The sequence below is a fragment of the Leucopleurus acutus genome, assembly GCF_964270905.1.
Source record: "Leucopleurus acutus genome assembly, chromosome: 9".
NCBI classification, from domain to species: domain Eukaryota; kingdom Metazoa; phylum Chordata; class Mammalia; order Artiodactyla; family Delphinidae; genus Leucopleurus; species Leucopleurus acutus.
In genome coordinates, this window is record NC_139144.1 from 70,824,276 (window position 1) to 70,837,660 (window position 13,385).

Genomic DNA, 13,385 nt, shown 5'->3' on the forward strand with positions numbered 1-13,385 from the left:
CTGGATTCACTAAATATGGAGCTATGTCTTAACCTAGCAGTACAATCAAATTATTTCAACAATGACAAAAATATGATAATCTAAAATGGGCAAGACATTCTGCTAAGCTCTGGGTTAGCTCTGTGCTAACCAAATTATATCCATTATTTCATGTAGAAAATTAAATTAAATTTCATTACATTTTGATAGTGTGTTGAAATTCACAAAGGGTTAGTACATATATTAATTTACCTCCTTTGGTCTTCAAAATAACCCTGAAAATAGAGAGATTTAAAAAAAAAATCAAAACTCAGAGAGGTCAGTAACTTTCCCAAGGTCACCTAGCTTGTAAGAAAACAGAGCTGAGATTGAATCTCCTATTACCTTAGCCCAAGTGTAACACTCTTCTACTTTGTCATGCTACCCCTTATTGTTCTTAGGCGTCTTTAAAAAAAAGATACTTTTATAAGAAAAAAATTAACAAAAATTTTAGAGCAACCACAACTAATTAAATCAATACCTCAGACACATCTGCTCCCTACATGAAAATCTTCCTTCAAACATTTTAAAGAGAAACCACAGTCAATGTTAAGTTTAAACAAGGTTAGCTGAAATTGCACAAAAATAGAAGAACTATCTGTTCCTTAATTATTAAGTAATTATTCAGCCTGAAATATTCTTGAATCTTCCTGGCATACTTCTTAAGCTTAGTTAAAAAGGTACTTAAAGACAATCTTTTTAGTTTCCTACTGAGATAATTATACTTATATGTCTTTTCAAAATATTTGACAGACTTACATTACTGTGAGCAGAGGAAAAAAATCAATATTTAGTTCAAAGAAGTGTACAAAAGTTAGTATTTGTCTATATTTTAACTTGGAGTCCACAACTTCAGAAAGTAATAATACTAAGAAATGTAATTAAGCCAGCAGCAAAGAAGGCTAATACACTAATGCAGCAGCCAGCTTCAGATGTGATGTACTTCCTGCCAGGAAGAAATCAGATTCCAAAAGAGCACTTCACATAATCTATCTGTACTAGGGGAGGGGGATGAGACTAATGGCAGAACTGAGGAGCAAAGTCCCAAAGCCAGCCCAAGAAGAGAGAAAAGGAGGTTAGTGAAAAGCATAAAGTTAGAAACTGACTACTATCTTTTAAAGAGAAACAAGGAAATGTGGACGAGGATGGAGCCAGATCACAGCATCCTGCTAAGCTTTCTGTTGCAAAGATTTTCCCTAATTAAGCTAAGCCAATGGGTTTCCTACCTGAAGCACCCCAGTTATTTCACTCCATGAACTACCTAGAGAGGCCATGACAGTGCTAATATTTCCTTTTAGATATGGCGAGTTTAGTTTGAAGAACATTAAATAATGAGGATATCAGTTAATATTTATTTTCATGTTCTCCCCTTTAATTTTCTATAAATGGTTTTGTCTAAATCATAAATCATTGCTACCCAATAATACGCCTATGGTATCTTTGTGTACGTTACTCCTAGGACTATTATTTATTATTTAGGACTTACTAAATAAGCAATTCTGGAATTGTCATGTTTACAAATAAATACCTAGTATAGACATATGAGTATACTAGTATAACATAACATACACACTGGGAAACATAAATACTTACAGATATATCTCAAGTATATATTTTTCTTTATGGAGTATTCAAGGAAAAAACTGCTGAAAGATAAATATTTGACAAATCCTTTCAATATCCTACTATGAGACACAGATTAGAAGGATATACACCAGATGTACCTCTGGGAATTCAATTAGGGCTAAGAGAAAAAGGGACCTTTCCTTTTTTCTTCATACGCTCCAGTATTGTTTGAATTTTCTGTACTAACCCTGTATTACTTTCACAATTAAGGAGGAGGCTGGAGATGTCCTCTTCATCTCAAACATCAACCTGAAAGTTGTCTCCAACACAGCCCAACTCCTCAGGTCGACCAGATGCTCCTCCTCCAATGTTCCAGGGACCTTTGGTACATCTCCATGGGGGCAGTTCTTTTATTACATTATATTTTTTTGTTTGTTTGTTTTTTGCTATTTTTGTTGTTTTCATACCAAACTGTAAGCTTTAGAAGGCAAGGACTATCTATGGCTTTTTATAATCTCAGAATTCTGCACAGTGTCTAGCATATAGTAAATACTCTAGGCACTCAATAAATGATTAAATCATAATGCCTACTAATAATAATATCTAATATTTACTGAACACATACTTCTGTGCCAAGCGCTGTGCTAACCAAATTATATTCACTATTGCATGTAATTCTCAAGAAAACTCTATGGAGTATGTACTATTATAATTTCTATTTCACAGACAGATGAGAAAAATTAAGTTTAGAGAATTAAGTAATTTGGCAAAGTAACACAATAAGAAGCAAAGCTGGGAAACGAATCAAGGAAGTCTGAATTCATAGTTTGTGCTCGTAACTTCTACATCATAGTGAATGAATAAATGAATGACTATGCATGAACGAATAAATGTGGAAGAGTTTCATATCTAAAGAAGACTCCTCTTCAAGAGACAAGACGACTAAGGTAGAAAATGAAACCAGAGAACTACCGATGGGGGTGGGGAGAATACCACATAATAGATGTTATCATTATTGGAAAAAGCAATTCAATCTAAATATTCTAGTAACTTCCAGCAAGTACTGCATCCTCCTAGGTGGAGGTATACCTACTATGTTTCCAGAGGTAGTCCCTCTGGAAATCTCCCTATATTGCTAAATTGATTACAGAAACGGTCTCAGCTTTAGAAAACCAAGATCAACATTTCTATATGTAAACTTAAGGTAACTATCACTTTGATAGTTAGAAAGAAATACCTATTGCTAGGGCATAGAGCTTTTATTAGCAATTCCATTTTTATTCATGGATATAGCAGTAGTGTGATAAATAATCATTTACAACTACATAAAAGAAAGAAATATTTCCAAAAAGGTATGGGTTACCTACCAGTCCTTAATTCTTGATTAAAGAAGAATTAAAATTCTTTAGCAAGAAGAAGGTAAAAATGTCCAGAATATATTAATAATTTTTCAGGTTCACATCAGAGGGAAGCTGATGATTTTTCACAAATGTCTCTTACTTAGTGGTAAATAAACCCTTGGACAGACTCTGGGACACTTACTTTCACAATTCAAGCCCTTACCTATTAGCTAACAGCATTGGTTAGATCCTAAGTACTAAGCAAGGATGTGCCATGCTATTTTGCTTTGGAAAAATTCAGGGCTCAAATTAAACAAGGCTAAAGGGCCTTAGAGCATTCTGAAAACTTGCTGTTCAAGTTACCAACAGCTAGGACCCAGTGTGTAAATATCCTTCCGTCCTCGGAAGCAACCATCTATCTGGCTCCCATCTGAGAATTATAAAATAAAACCATTATTTTCCATGCTCTAAAACATTGCCTTCACCAATCTTTATCAGGGTCCTGGACACAAGCTTCTTTTCAAGTTTCTTTTTCATTCTATCCTTCCTTTTAGGACAGATACATTCCTAATTACTAATCTACCAAAAATGCCATAAACCAATGCATGGTCTTCAAAGAGAGCCATATAGACACATTAGACTTCTATTATTCAGAGCTTCTGCACCAACCATAAAAAGAAGTTATTAAACAGACATCATATTTAGTTTTACTGGGGAAAACTCAATTTAGTTCTCTTTTTCTTCCTATAAAGCTTCATCATATGCTGGAACATAATATGTTCCAACCATCTGTGGTAGGTTAATATTGATTTCCCTATCTTCAATAGCGCATTTAAGATCAACAAGCTTTAAAATGTTTAATTTCTAGTGATTCAATGGATTTTTTTTTTTTTTTGCTAATAGCAGAAAGTTATTTTTAGTAAATCAGGATGTTTTGACATTTCACAGAATAGTCTCTGGACTTGAAGAGGTATTATTATTTAAATATTTTGCAGTGAGAGAAGTCTCATGATTCTCTACCTCAGACTACTTTGCACTATCAATACTTGTGAGAGAAAGTCTTGCACTGTACTTCACAGCAGAAAAATCACTGTGCTGTGAGCACAACACCATTGATCCCACCAGACTTAATTCCTCTCGAAGGCCACAAAGTGGTTGCTTTCTATGAACACTTCTTGGAATTCTCCTGAACAAGGATGGCCACAAACAAAACAAAATCAAATTATGTGGCGTGAATTAGAAAGCAGACTACAGTTACTGCTAGGGTGACCACTTGGCGCAGTTTGGGCAGTTCAGTTTATGCTGATTATTCCAATGTAATAACTAATATCATCCCCTTCCACTCGCAAAAGTGTCCTAGCTTAGGTGATGAATTATATGGGTTCCCTCTTCACTGGAGACTAAAAAGACTATTCATTTACTTCACTGAGGTTTCTAACTACATGGAAGCCCAGATTCCAGATGTCTGTAAAGTACATTTCATCAGGTACGAGGAGAAATGATGCTAGATTTCATTTCTGACGGGGCTGACAAAATCTGTGAAACAAAAATACAAGTGTCCCAATAAAAAATGCTGACGCCTTCGAAATTTCGACTGTGGTTGATTCATACTGACTTGCTGCAGTTTAGTGCTTTGTATTCATTTTATGCTTTTCTAAAACAGGGCTTCTCTGTGAGTCATAACAAATTAATGAGAAAAAGCAAATAACTATGAAAAACATTTTGGTGGAACTAATGGGTCTAAATATTACTTTCATTAGCTTTTGACTGTTCATGTTATAGATAAGCATCCCCGTTTGGGTTAACTTTATGACAATAACTAACATTCCTAGCTAAGCTGTCCAGAGAATCAAGCAATTGCCTTGTGATTTTAATCAATGTTGACATCAAGAGAGAACATTCAGACCCCTGAAAGTCTCCTCTTTTACTATATTAGAAACAGTCATCCGAATTCTTTGAACAAATATTTCAACTCTACTTTTCACCTTGCCAATATAATCATAATGACGGTGATTACAAATAATGTGACTACTTTTATGAGTCACTCCGAAAATAACAAATCAAAGTAGTCATCATTCATGTCATACACAGGACACTTAACTACTGTTAGAAGAAGCTGGATGTGATTTTTCTCAAAAGAAAAATACTTTGACCAGTTAATTGGGTCAGATTGCCTCGCTTTAACCTATTCTCACAGCAGGCAGAGTGAGTCTCTAAAAACACCAACGCAGACCTACTAGAGAATGGACTTGAGGACACGGGGAGAGGAAGGGTAAGCTGGGACAAAGTGAGACAGTGGCATGGACATATATACACTACTAAATGTAAAATAGATAGCTAGTGGGAAGCAGCCGCATAGCACAGGGAGATCAGCTCAGTGCTTTGTGACCACCTAGAGGGGTGGGATAGGGAGTGTGGGAGGGAGGGAGACGCAAGAGGGAAGAGATATGGGGATATATGTATATGTATAGCTAATTCACTTTCTTATAAAGCAGAAATTAACACAGCATTGTAAAGCAAAAACAAACAAACAAACAAAACACCAATCAGATCATACTGCTCCAGGGCTCAAAACTCTCCACTGGCCTGCCATCCCACTAGAATAAACACCTGTCATCCTTCCTATGACCCACAAGGTTCTGCAAACCTCTCAGACCTAATCTTCTACCTCCATTGTCTTCCTTCCCAAAGGTGCAACATGCTGGCTGGCGTCTTGCAATTCCTTAAACTCACCCAACCAATGTGTATCCATCTCAGAATTGCATTTGTTATTCCTTTGGGCTGAACTGTCCTTCCCCAGATTCTAGTATGGCTCTCTTTCCCCTCTCCTCCCTTAATTTAGAAGTCTGCTCAAATATCTTCTCATTAGAGAGGTTTACAGTAAATATCCTACCTAAAATAGCAATCCCAGACCCTACCATCACCCTACACATCCTTTCCTACTTTATTTTTCTTCACAGCACTTCTAGCTCATGACATTGCATTATGTGTTACATGTTCGTCTGTTTATTATTAGCTTCCAACCACTAAAATGTAAGCTCCGTGAAGGCAGAGACTTTGTCTCTTTTGTTCAACTACATCTCTCTGGTGTCTGGACTAGTGTTCTAAATGAATAGTTCTAAGGCCTACACCATCAGTGAACTGATTACATTAAATATAACCTGATCATCTAGAACTATTTCCAAATTTTGTGTTGCCATATTTTGGTTTCTGAATCTGAAGCCCACAGCTTTCCCACTGCACATGATATTTAAATCAATTTCCTCTGAAAGGGTATTTCATGCAGTGTTGGTAAGAGTATAAACATACACAAACCTCTTGGGAGGGAAATTTGGCTGTATATATATTAGAACTAAAAACAACAACAACAACAGCAACACCAAAACATATGTCGACTGAATATTTCCACTTCTAGATATCTATTCTGTAAGAATAAACACACAAGTGTATGAAGGTATGTGTGCAAGGATGTTCATTAAAGCACTCTGCATTTTTCAAGCTTGTGTTACTTCTATAATTTAAACAAACAAAATATCTTCCCTAGAGAGTAAGGTCTAAGCAACTACTAAGGAGAGCAGATTACAGTCTAATTGAAAGTGAGGTTCTGGGCTCCCCTGGTGGTGCAGTGGTTAAGAATCCGCCTGCCAACGTAGGGGACACAGGTTCGATCCCTGGTCCGGGAAGATCCCACATGCCGTGGAGCAACTAAGCCCGTGCGCCACAACTACTGAGCCCGCGTGCCACGGTTACTAAAGCCTGCGCACCTAGAGCCCGTGCTCCTCAACAAGAGAAGCCACCACAGTGAGAAGCCCGCGCACTGCAACGAAGAGCAGTCCCCACTCGCCGCAACTAGAGAAAGCCAGCGAGCAGCCATGAAGACCCAACACAGCCAAAAAAAATAAATAAATAAATTTTAAAAAAAGAAAGTGAGGTTTTGAAGGGTAGTGCTGAGTAAAGGACTGCTAATCTCACTGCCAGAATCTGGGAGGCCTCAGGGTACCTGCCATACCTACAAGCCCTTTCCAAGAGGTTCCTTATAATTACAGGGTTTGTACCAGGCAAATGGCAGGCCTAGACACAGCTGACTGGACCAGGGAAGGGCACCTGTCCCAAAGGCAACTGATCAATTGGTTGACAGTGGCCTGTCAGGTGGACAGATTCTAGATCTACATCTCAAAGGGGCACGCTCCGATTTCTCTCAGGTAGTTTAAACATGGGGCACACCCAAGGAAGTCAGCAGTTGACAATGGGGCAAAAGCCAACTGAAACACAGACAAGACAGGCAGAAGCCATGTGACAGCAGACAGGGCACAAGGGTACAGAAACCGGAAGTGCTGCACTGCCATTCCTGTTCTTTAGTGAGGCTAGGCTGCTCCTGGGCTCTATCACCCTTCCTTCCCCAGGTAGCTTTAAAATGAGTCCTCTTTAAACTATATTTTACTCTCTATTATTGTAATCTGAAGGAGTTTAACTAACAGAACATTAAATTGAGGACTGGATTAAGCCTTTCAAGGGCTTAACCTCTGAAAAGATGATGGTTCCCTTTACAGCCTCTAATTGTGTGTAATTCAAAATAAAAATAATATAAAACCCACAGTAAGTATAACCAAGTCCTGATAAGTCCAATTTGTTTTCTTTGGTCATTTAATAAAATAACAATTTTTTTCAAAAAAAATTTTTTCTACAGACCTACATTAGTGCTTAGCTTGCCTGCTAGGTAAACCAGTATTAACCAAGACAAAGGTGGGACTGGAAAGTCCTATCACAGACCAAAGCACCTTGCCTACTACAAGTCAGGACACCAGTCGACTAATGACTTCCAGTGGTAGACAGACAGCATATTAAAAAAATTTTTAATATGTTCTTATATTTTAAAAAATGGGTCACAGAGAAGAGAAGTAAGCACATGAGTAAACAGTATTTTATTCCCTAAATGTCCCTTAATGTTTTTCGATGCTGTTAGAAAATTATAGGAATATATTCAATTATTAATTGAAAGTCCAGGAAGGTTAGGATATTTAGGTACCAAAGATTCAGAGAAATGAAATTTAAAATTTTCTTTTAAAACACCGAATACAAAAGTAACTTTCTTCTAATCAATTATTTACTAGTCTTTAGAGGGCGCACAGTAGAAAAGTCTTGAGCCTTGCCACTTCCATTCTTTATATTATTCATTGCTGCATGATAGAGGCATAGTGAAGGGGCCAGAAAGGGATGCATATCCAAAGTGTCAGTTTGCAGGATGGAACAAAGAACCTAGACTTTGCACACGTGGGTTGCAGCAGCGGGGAAAAAAGGTGTAAACCTACTACCTTCCCGTATCCCCTTTTCTCACCCTTCAATCCTGTACCATTAGCCCTCTTTCTAGCTCAGCTTCTCCTCCGTGAACCCAATATTTACATTTACTGAGGAAAGCAAGAACCCATCCTTTTTTTCCGAGAGGTCTGTTGTAGGACTTCTGATTGCACAGAGGTTTCTTTTTTTTTTTATGTCTGAACAAGCTTTGCAATCTCACGTTGTTGACTGATCAGCTAAGTGAGCAATAATGATACATCTGAATGAAATTTGTGTTACCTTTGGATTATACTATAAAATGTATCTCTTGGCATTCCTAATCCTGTTAGATTACTTTAGATGAAACTTTTGCCTACTTTATTGATCTGTCGTTTTGTTTTTTAATAGCTTTACTGAGGTGTAACTCATATAACATATGATTTACCCATTTAAAAGGTAGAGCTCATTGTTTCTAATATAGTCATAAGAGTTGTGCATCCAGATCATGGAATGTAATCAATAATATAAAGGAACAAACTATAGGTGCACAACACGGAGGAACCGAAAAACACTATGCTGAGTGAAAGAAACCAGGTACAAAGGACTACATATTGTATATTACCATGTAAATAAAATTTCTAGAAAAGGCTAACCTATAGAGACAGAAAGCAGGTCCATGGTTGTGTGGCATTGGCAATGGGGAATGATGGGAACCAGCGTTAAGGGCAAATCAGGTGAGGGAATGTTTGAGGGTAATAGGAAGGCTCAAAAACTAGATTGCAGTGGGGGTTGCACAACTGCATACATTTATATTAAAGCTCACTGAACTGTATATTTAAAATGGGTGAATAATATATATGTATATAAATTATACCTCAATAAAGAATTTTTTAACATCTTTATTGGAGTATAATTGCTTTACAATGGTGTGCTTCTGCTTTATAATTGAATAAAGATTTTAGAAGAAAAAAAGACCAAACAAATACTCATGGATATAAACTAAACATACCATACCATTGATACCATGCAGGCTATTAATGATTACTTAATCTGAACATGAAAATGTTTGCCATTCATTACTGCATCAGCAAGTTCGCAAACTGTTTGGTCTGAGGATGCCCTTACACTCTTAAAAATAATTGAGGTCTCAAAGAACTTTTATGTGTATATTAGATGTCAATATTTATCATATTAGAAATTAAAAGATTTAAAAAAATCTTTAGTGATTCAATGTAAAATAACAATAATAAACTTGTATGTTAACACAAAGAACATATTTAATGAGAAGTATAGCTGTTTTCCAAAACAAGAGAAAAAGTAGTGAGAAGAGTGGCTTTTTTTTTTTTTTACATGTTTGGCAATCTTTTTAGTATCTGGCTTAATAGAAGACAGCCACATTCTCTTATCTGCTCCTGCCTTCAATCTGCTGCAATATCATACATCATGCAGCCTCTGGAAAACTCCACTGTACACTCATGAGAAATGGCAATGAAAAGGCAAATAACACCTTAGTATTACTAGGAAAGTAGTTTTGATCTCACAGAACCCCACAAAGGGTCTTGGAAACTCCTAGTGGTCTTTGGGCTATCCTTTGAGAACTGTTGGTCTAGATTCTGCTCTAGACCATTTTAATTGAGATTCATTTTAATGAGATTACTTAAACTGTATTGTCATTAATACAAGCTTTTTGGGAAAATGGGATCAAAAAACTTTCTGAATATAGTTTTCAAAGTATATTGAATCCCACATTGTACAGACTTGGCTGTAACTTAAAGTAAGCAATCAATATGAGACATATCATGCTACATCAATATTAACTTGTTGAATCTCAAACATTATTCTAGACTTATCAGCAAGTAGAATAAATAAGATGTTACTACACATTGTTAAAACACCTGATTGTTACAATGTTATTTTTTAAAACTACTGTTTTTTTCACTGATTCAGAAGCTTCTGTTTCACATTCTTTTCCATCTTCCCCCATCTCTATTATAATAAAAGCTCCCCCTTAGTTCCTGTGTTTGCTTCTAAAACAACAAAATGTTATTGAATTTTTTCTAAAACGAACCTTGACATCATAACCTAAAACAATCATACTAATTTCAATACCTGAAAAACAGTTATTTAATGGTCTTTTTATAAAATGTGGTTAATTTCAGCTTAATTAATATTTATTTCTCTTGTGCTTCCCAGTAAAGGATAACAATACCATCAGTCAGTTTATTTACGTGTTATATCCTGAAATGGCTGATGATACTCACTAAAGATGTACCAGTTCATTTGGAAAGTCTCCAAAGGTTTGAAGACTTCAAAGACATCTCTTTGGATTGAAATGTACTTTCCATGTGATGTGACTTAAAACTCAACAAAAATCTAGATATTTACAACCTAAACTCAATAAAAACAAAAAAAAACAACAACAAAAACCAGTTTAAGTTCTTACTTTACAATATCTCCTTCAAGAGCAATCACTCTCTTAATGATCTTCTGTTCTGGGTTTTTAGGAGACCTAGAAAAAGATAAGGTTACATAATCAGTTGTGTCTGTTGTTTTAAGAAAATGAGAAGAAATTTTACAAGAAAATACGCTATATTAAAGTCATTACAGGATCCTTTGCAACCATGACATGACATCAGTCCTACTTAGGTCCCAAGTGAGATAGAGCTAAGAGTGAAAGAATTCTTATTTTAAACCTCTGAGGGAAAAGGATCACACTGAAACTTTTCAAAAACTAAAAAAAAAAAAAAAAAAATTAATAAAACCCCAGAAGTATAAAGATTTTCATTATTAAATCTAAGTACCTGTAGGAAAGAGGATTCATACATAAAATAATTAGGCATTTCTTTAAAATGATAACATACTTAAGTTTCTTCATTTTATTTAAAATAAACAGAGGAGTTTGATTTAAACAAAGAAAACAATGAAGAGAGGAATTTTTTTGAAAAAAAAAAAAACCAATTAGGAAATTCTTTTTTTTTTTTTTTATGTTGGTTTATTTCTAACAAAGCACTTAGACCAGGCCCACCCAGAGGAGAGGATGTCACTTCCTCAAGGACTTGAAGTTTGGGGCTGTTCTTAACCCCTTGGTCCCTTGCCACATTTCCTACTTAAAGCTGCTTCTGACCCTTGTGCCAAAGGATCAGTTGGAGAGGGGCAGGGCCCAGCCTTGCTGGAGTCTTGTCACTTGTACTCGCATCTTTCTACAGAAGCACAGAGGACACAGTGTTTGAGGTCCCCCTAAACTCTGTGTTTTCCTTCCTCCAAGACCCTACCCTCTTTGGGGCATAATACTGGACAGTCCTGGAGAGAGAGGCAGATGCAGGGAGAATCTGGGGTTCGGGTTTTAGGGTATGGTAGAGCTTGATGAGGAGGGACAAGGGGAGGAAATTCTTTTAAAGCACAACTAGGTTTAGCCATTTAAAGATTATGTAATTCAGAATGCTAAGACAAGACTAAAAGAAATTGATAGGTTCTGATATACTTAATGCAGACATCATTTATTTTAATCTATGATTAGTAGCTTATGGTAAATGTTTACTTAAGGTAATACTATTTACTCAAATAAATACTCCCCTCCCCTTCTCTTCCCTCCTCCCCCCACTTACTCTATCTCTGGGATTCCTCACTCTAGGAGAAGCCATGTCTGTTTCTCAGCAGTCCTACTGAGAAACTCATTTAGTGAGGAACTAAGGTTGGCCAACCTTCATGTGAATGAACTTAGAAGTAGATCCTTCAACACACTCATAGATACAGAGAACAAATGGGTGGTCGCCAGGAGGGAGGGGAGTGGGAGGTTGGGTGAAATAGGCAAAAGGGATTAAGAGGTACAAACTTCCAGTTATAAGATAAATAAGCCACTGGGATGTAATATACAGCAAAAGGAACATGGCCAATAATATTTCCATACCTTTGTATGGGTACAAATGGTTACTAGACTTAGTGTGGTGATCATTTCCTAATGTATGTAAATGTCGAATCACTAGGTAGTACACCTGAAACTAACACAATATTGTACATCAACTACATTTCAATTAAAAACAAGCAAGCAAACAAACAAACAAACAAACAAAAACCAGTAGATCCTTCAGTCCCAGTCAAGTCTTCATGAAGTGCAGCTGTGGCCAATAGCTTCATGGCAACCTCATGAGAGACCCTGAGCCATACCACCCACTGAAGCTGCTTCTGGTTTCCTGATCCTTAGAAAAATGTGTGAGATAATGTTTGTTGTTTTAAGCTGCTAGAGGTTACACAGCAATGGATAACTCAATCTTAGTATGTTCAATTTCCTGCCAATAACATTTTTAGTCTTTTGATTTAACATGTGTTTCAAGAAACAGCTCACATATCACATAAATGATCACTTAAGATGTATTTAAAAATCAGAGATAGATAAAAATATTTTCAATTCAAGTCACATTTTGAATTGAATTACCTTTAAAAAGGAAGGTAAATGGACAAATACTAAAAAGATTAAATACATTCAAAATGTAATAGTTTGCCAAAGGAAATATGCAGTTTCAATAAGATTTATATTTCACATTATATCTTGCAGAGAAAACAAAATCATCTAAACCATTTGAGTCTACTTGTGAAACTTAGTGACATAACTTTCCACTAAATTAACTATTAATATTCTTTATTTTAAAAGGAAATTTGATCAGAGTTTTTGACTGAACTGTCCCCTTCACTGAATTGACTAAACATTATATTTCTATAAATTTAATATCATTTATGTACAGCTAGAGTGAGAGATCTGGGCACATTCAAGATGATAGAATTCATATCTTCTGTGCAGGGTTACTTATAGATCTTTAGAAAAACTTGCCCCCGTGTCTCTCTGTTTAGATAACCAGAAATGTATAAAAAAAATTCAACCTCAGTGATCACCAAAGAATTGTATATTAAAACAATAGGACACCACTTTCCTATTATATTGACAAAGAAATAGTAATAATACTATTAATACAGTTTGTTGTTGAGGATTTAGTACATGTCCGAAAGTACAGGATCATGTAACATACCTTTTGGTAAACAGGTTAAGATTTTATATTCTCTTTAACATATCAATTATGCTTTTAGGAACGCATCCTTATGAAATGGTTGTGGATGTATACAAAATTTTAGCTACATGGATGTTGTCTATTTTAAAAAAGAGAGAAAAAATCAACAAGAAAAGATTGGTGAAAT

At 35.9% G+C, this 13,385-nt stretch overlaps 1 protein-coding gene across 1 annotated transcript in view; it reads right to left on the minus strand.

Annotated features, from left to right (window-relative positions):
- IMMP2L (inner mitochondrial membrane peptidase subunit 2) overlaps window positions 1-13,385 on the minus strand; it is a 912,540-nt gene that overhangs the window by 263,559 nt on the left and 635,596 nt on the right. The window contains exon 5 of the mRNA XM_082846685.1: window positions 10,642-10,707. Coding sequence (XP_082702811.1) covers window positions 10,642-10,707 — 66 coding nt within the window. The remainder of the gene's footprint in view (window positions 1-10,641; window positions 10,708-13,385) is intronic.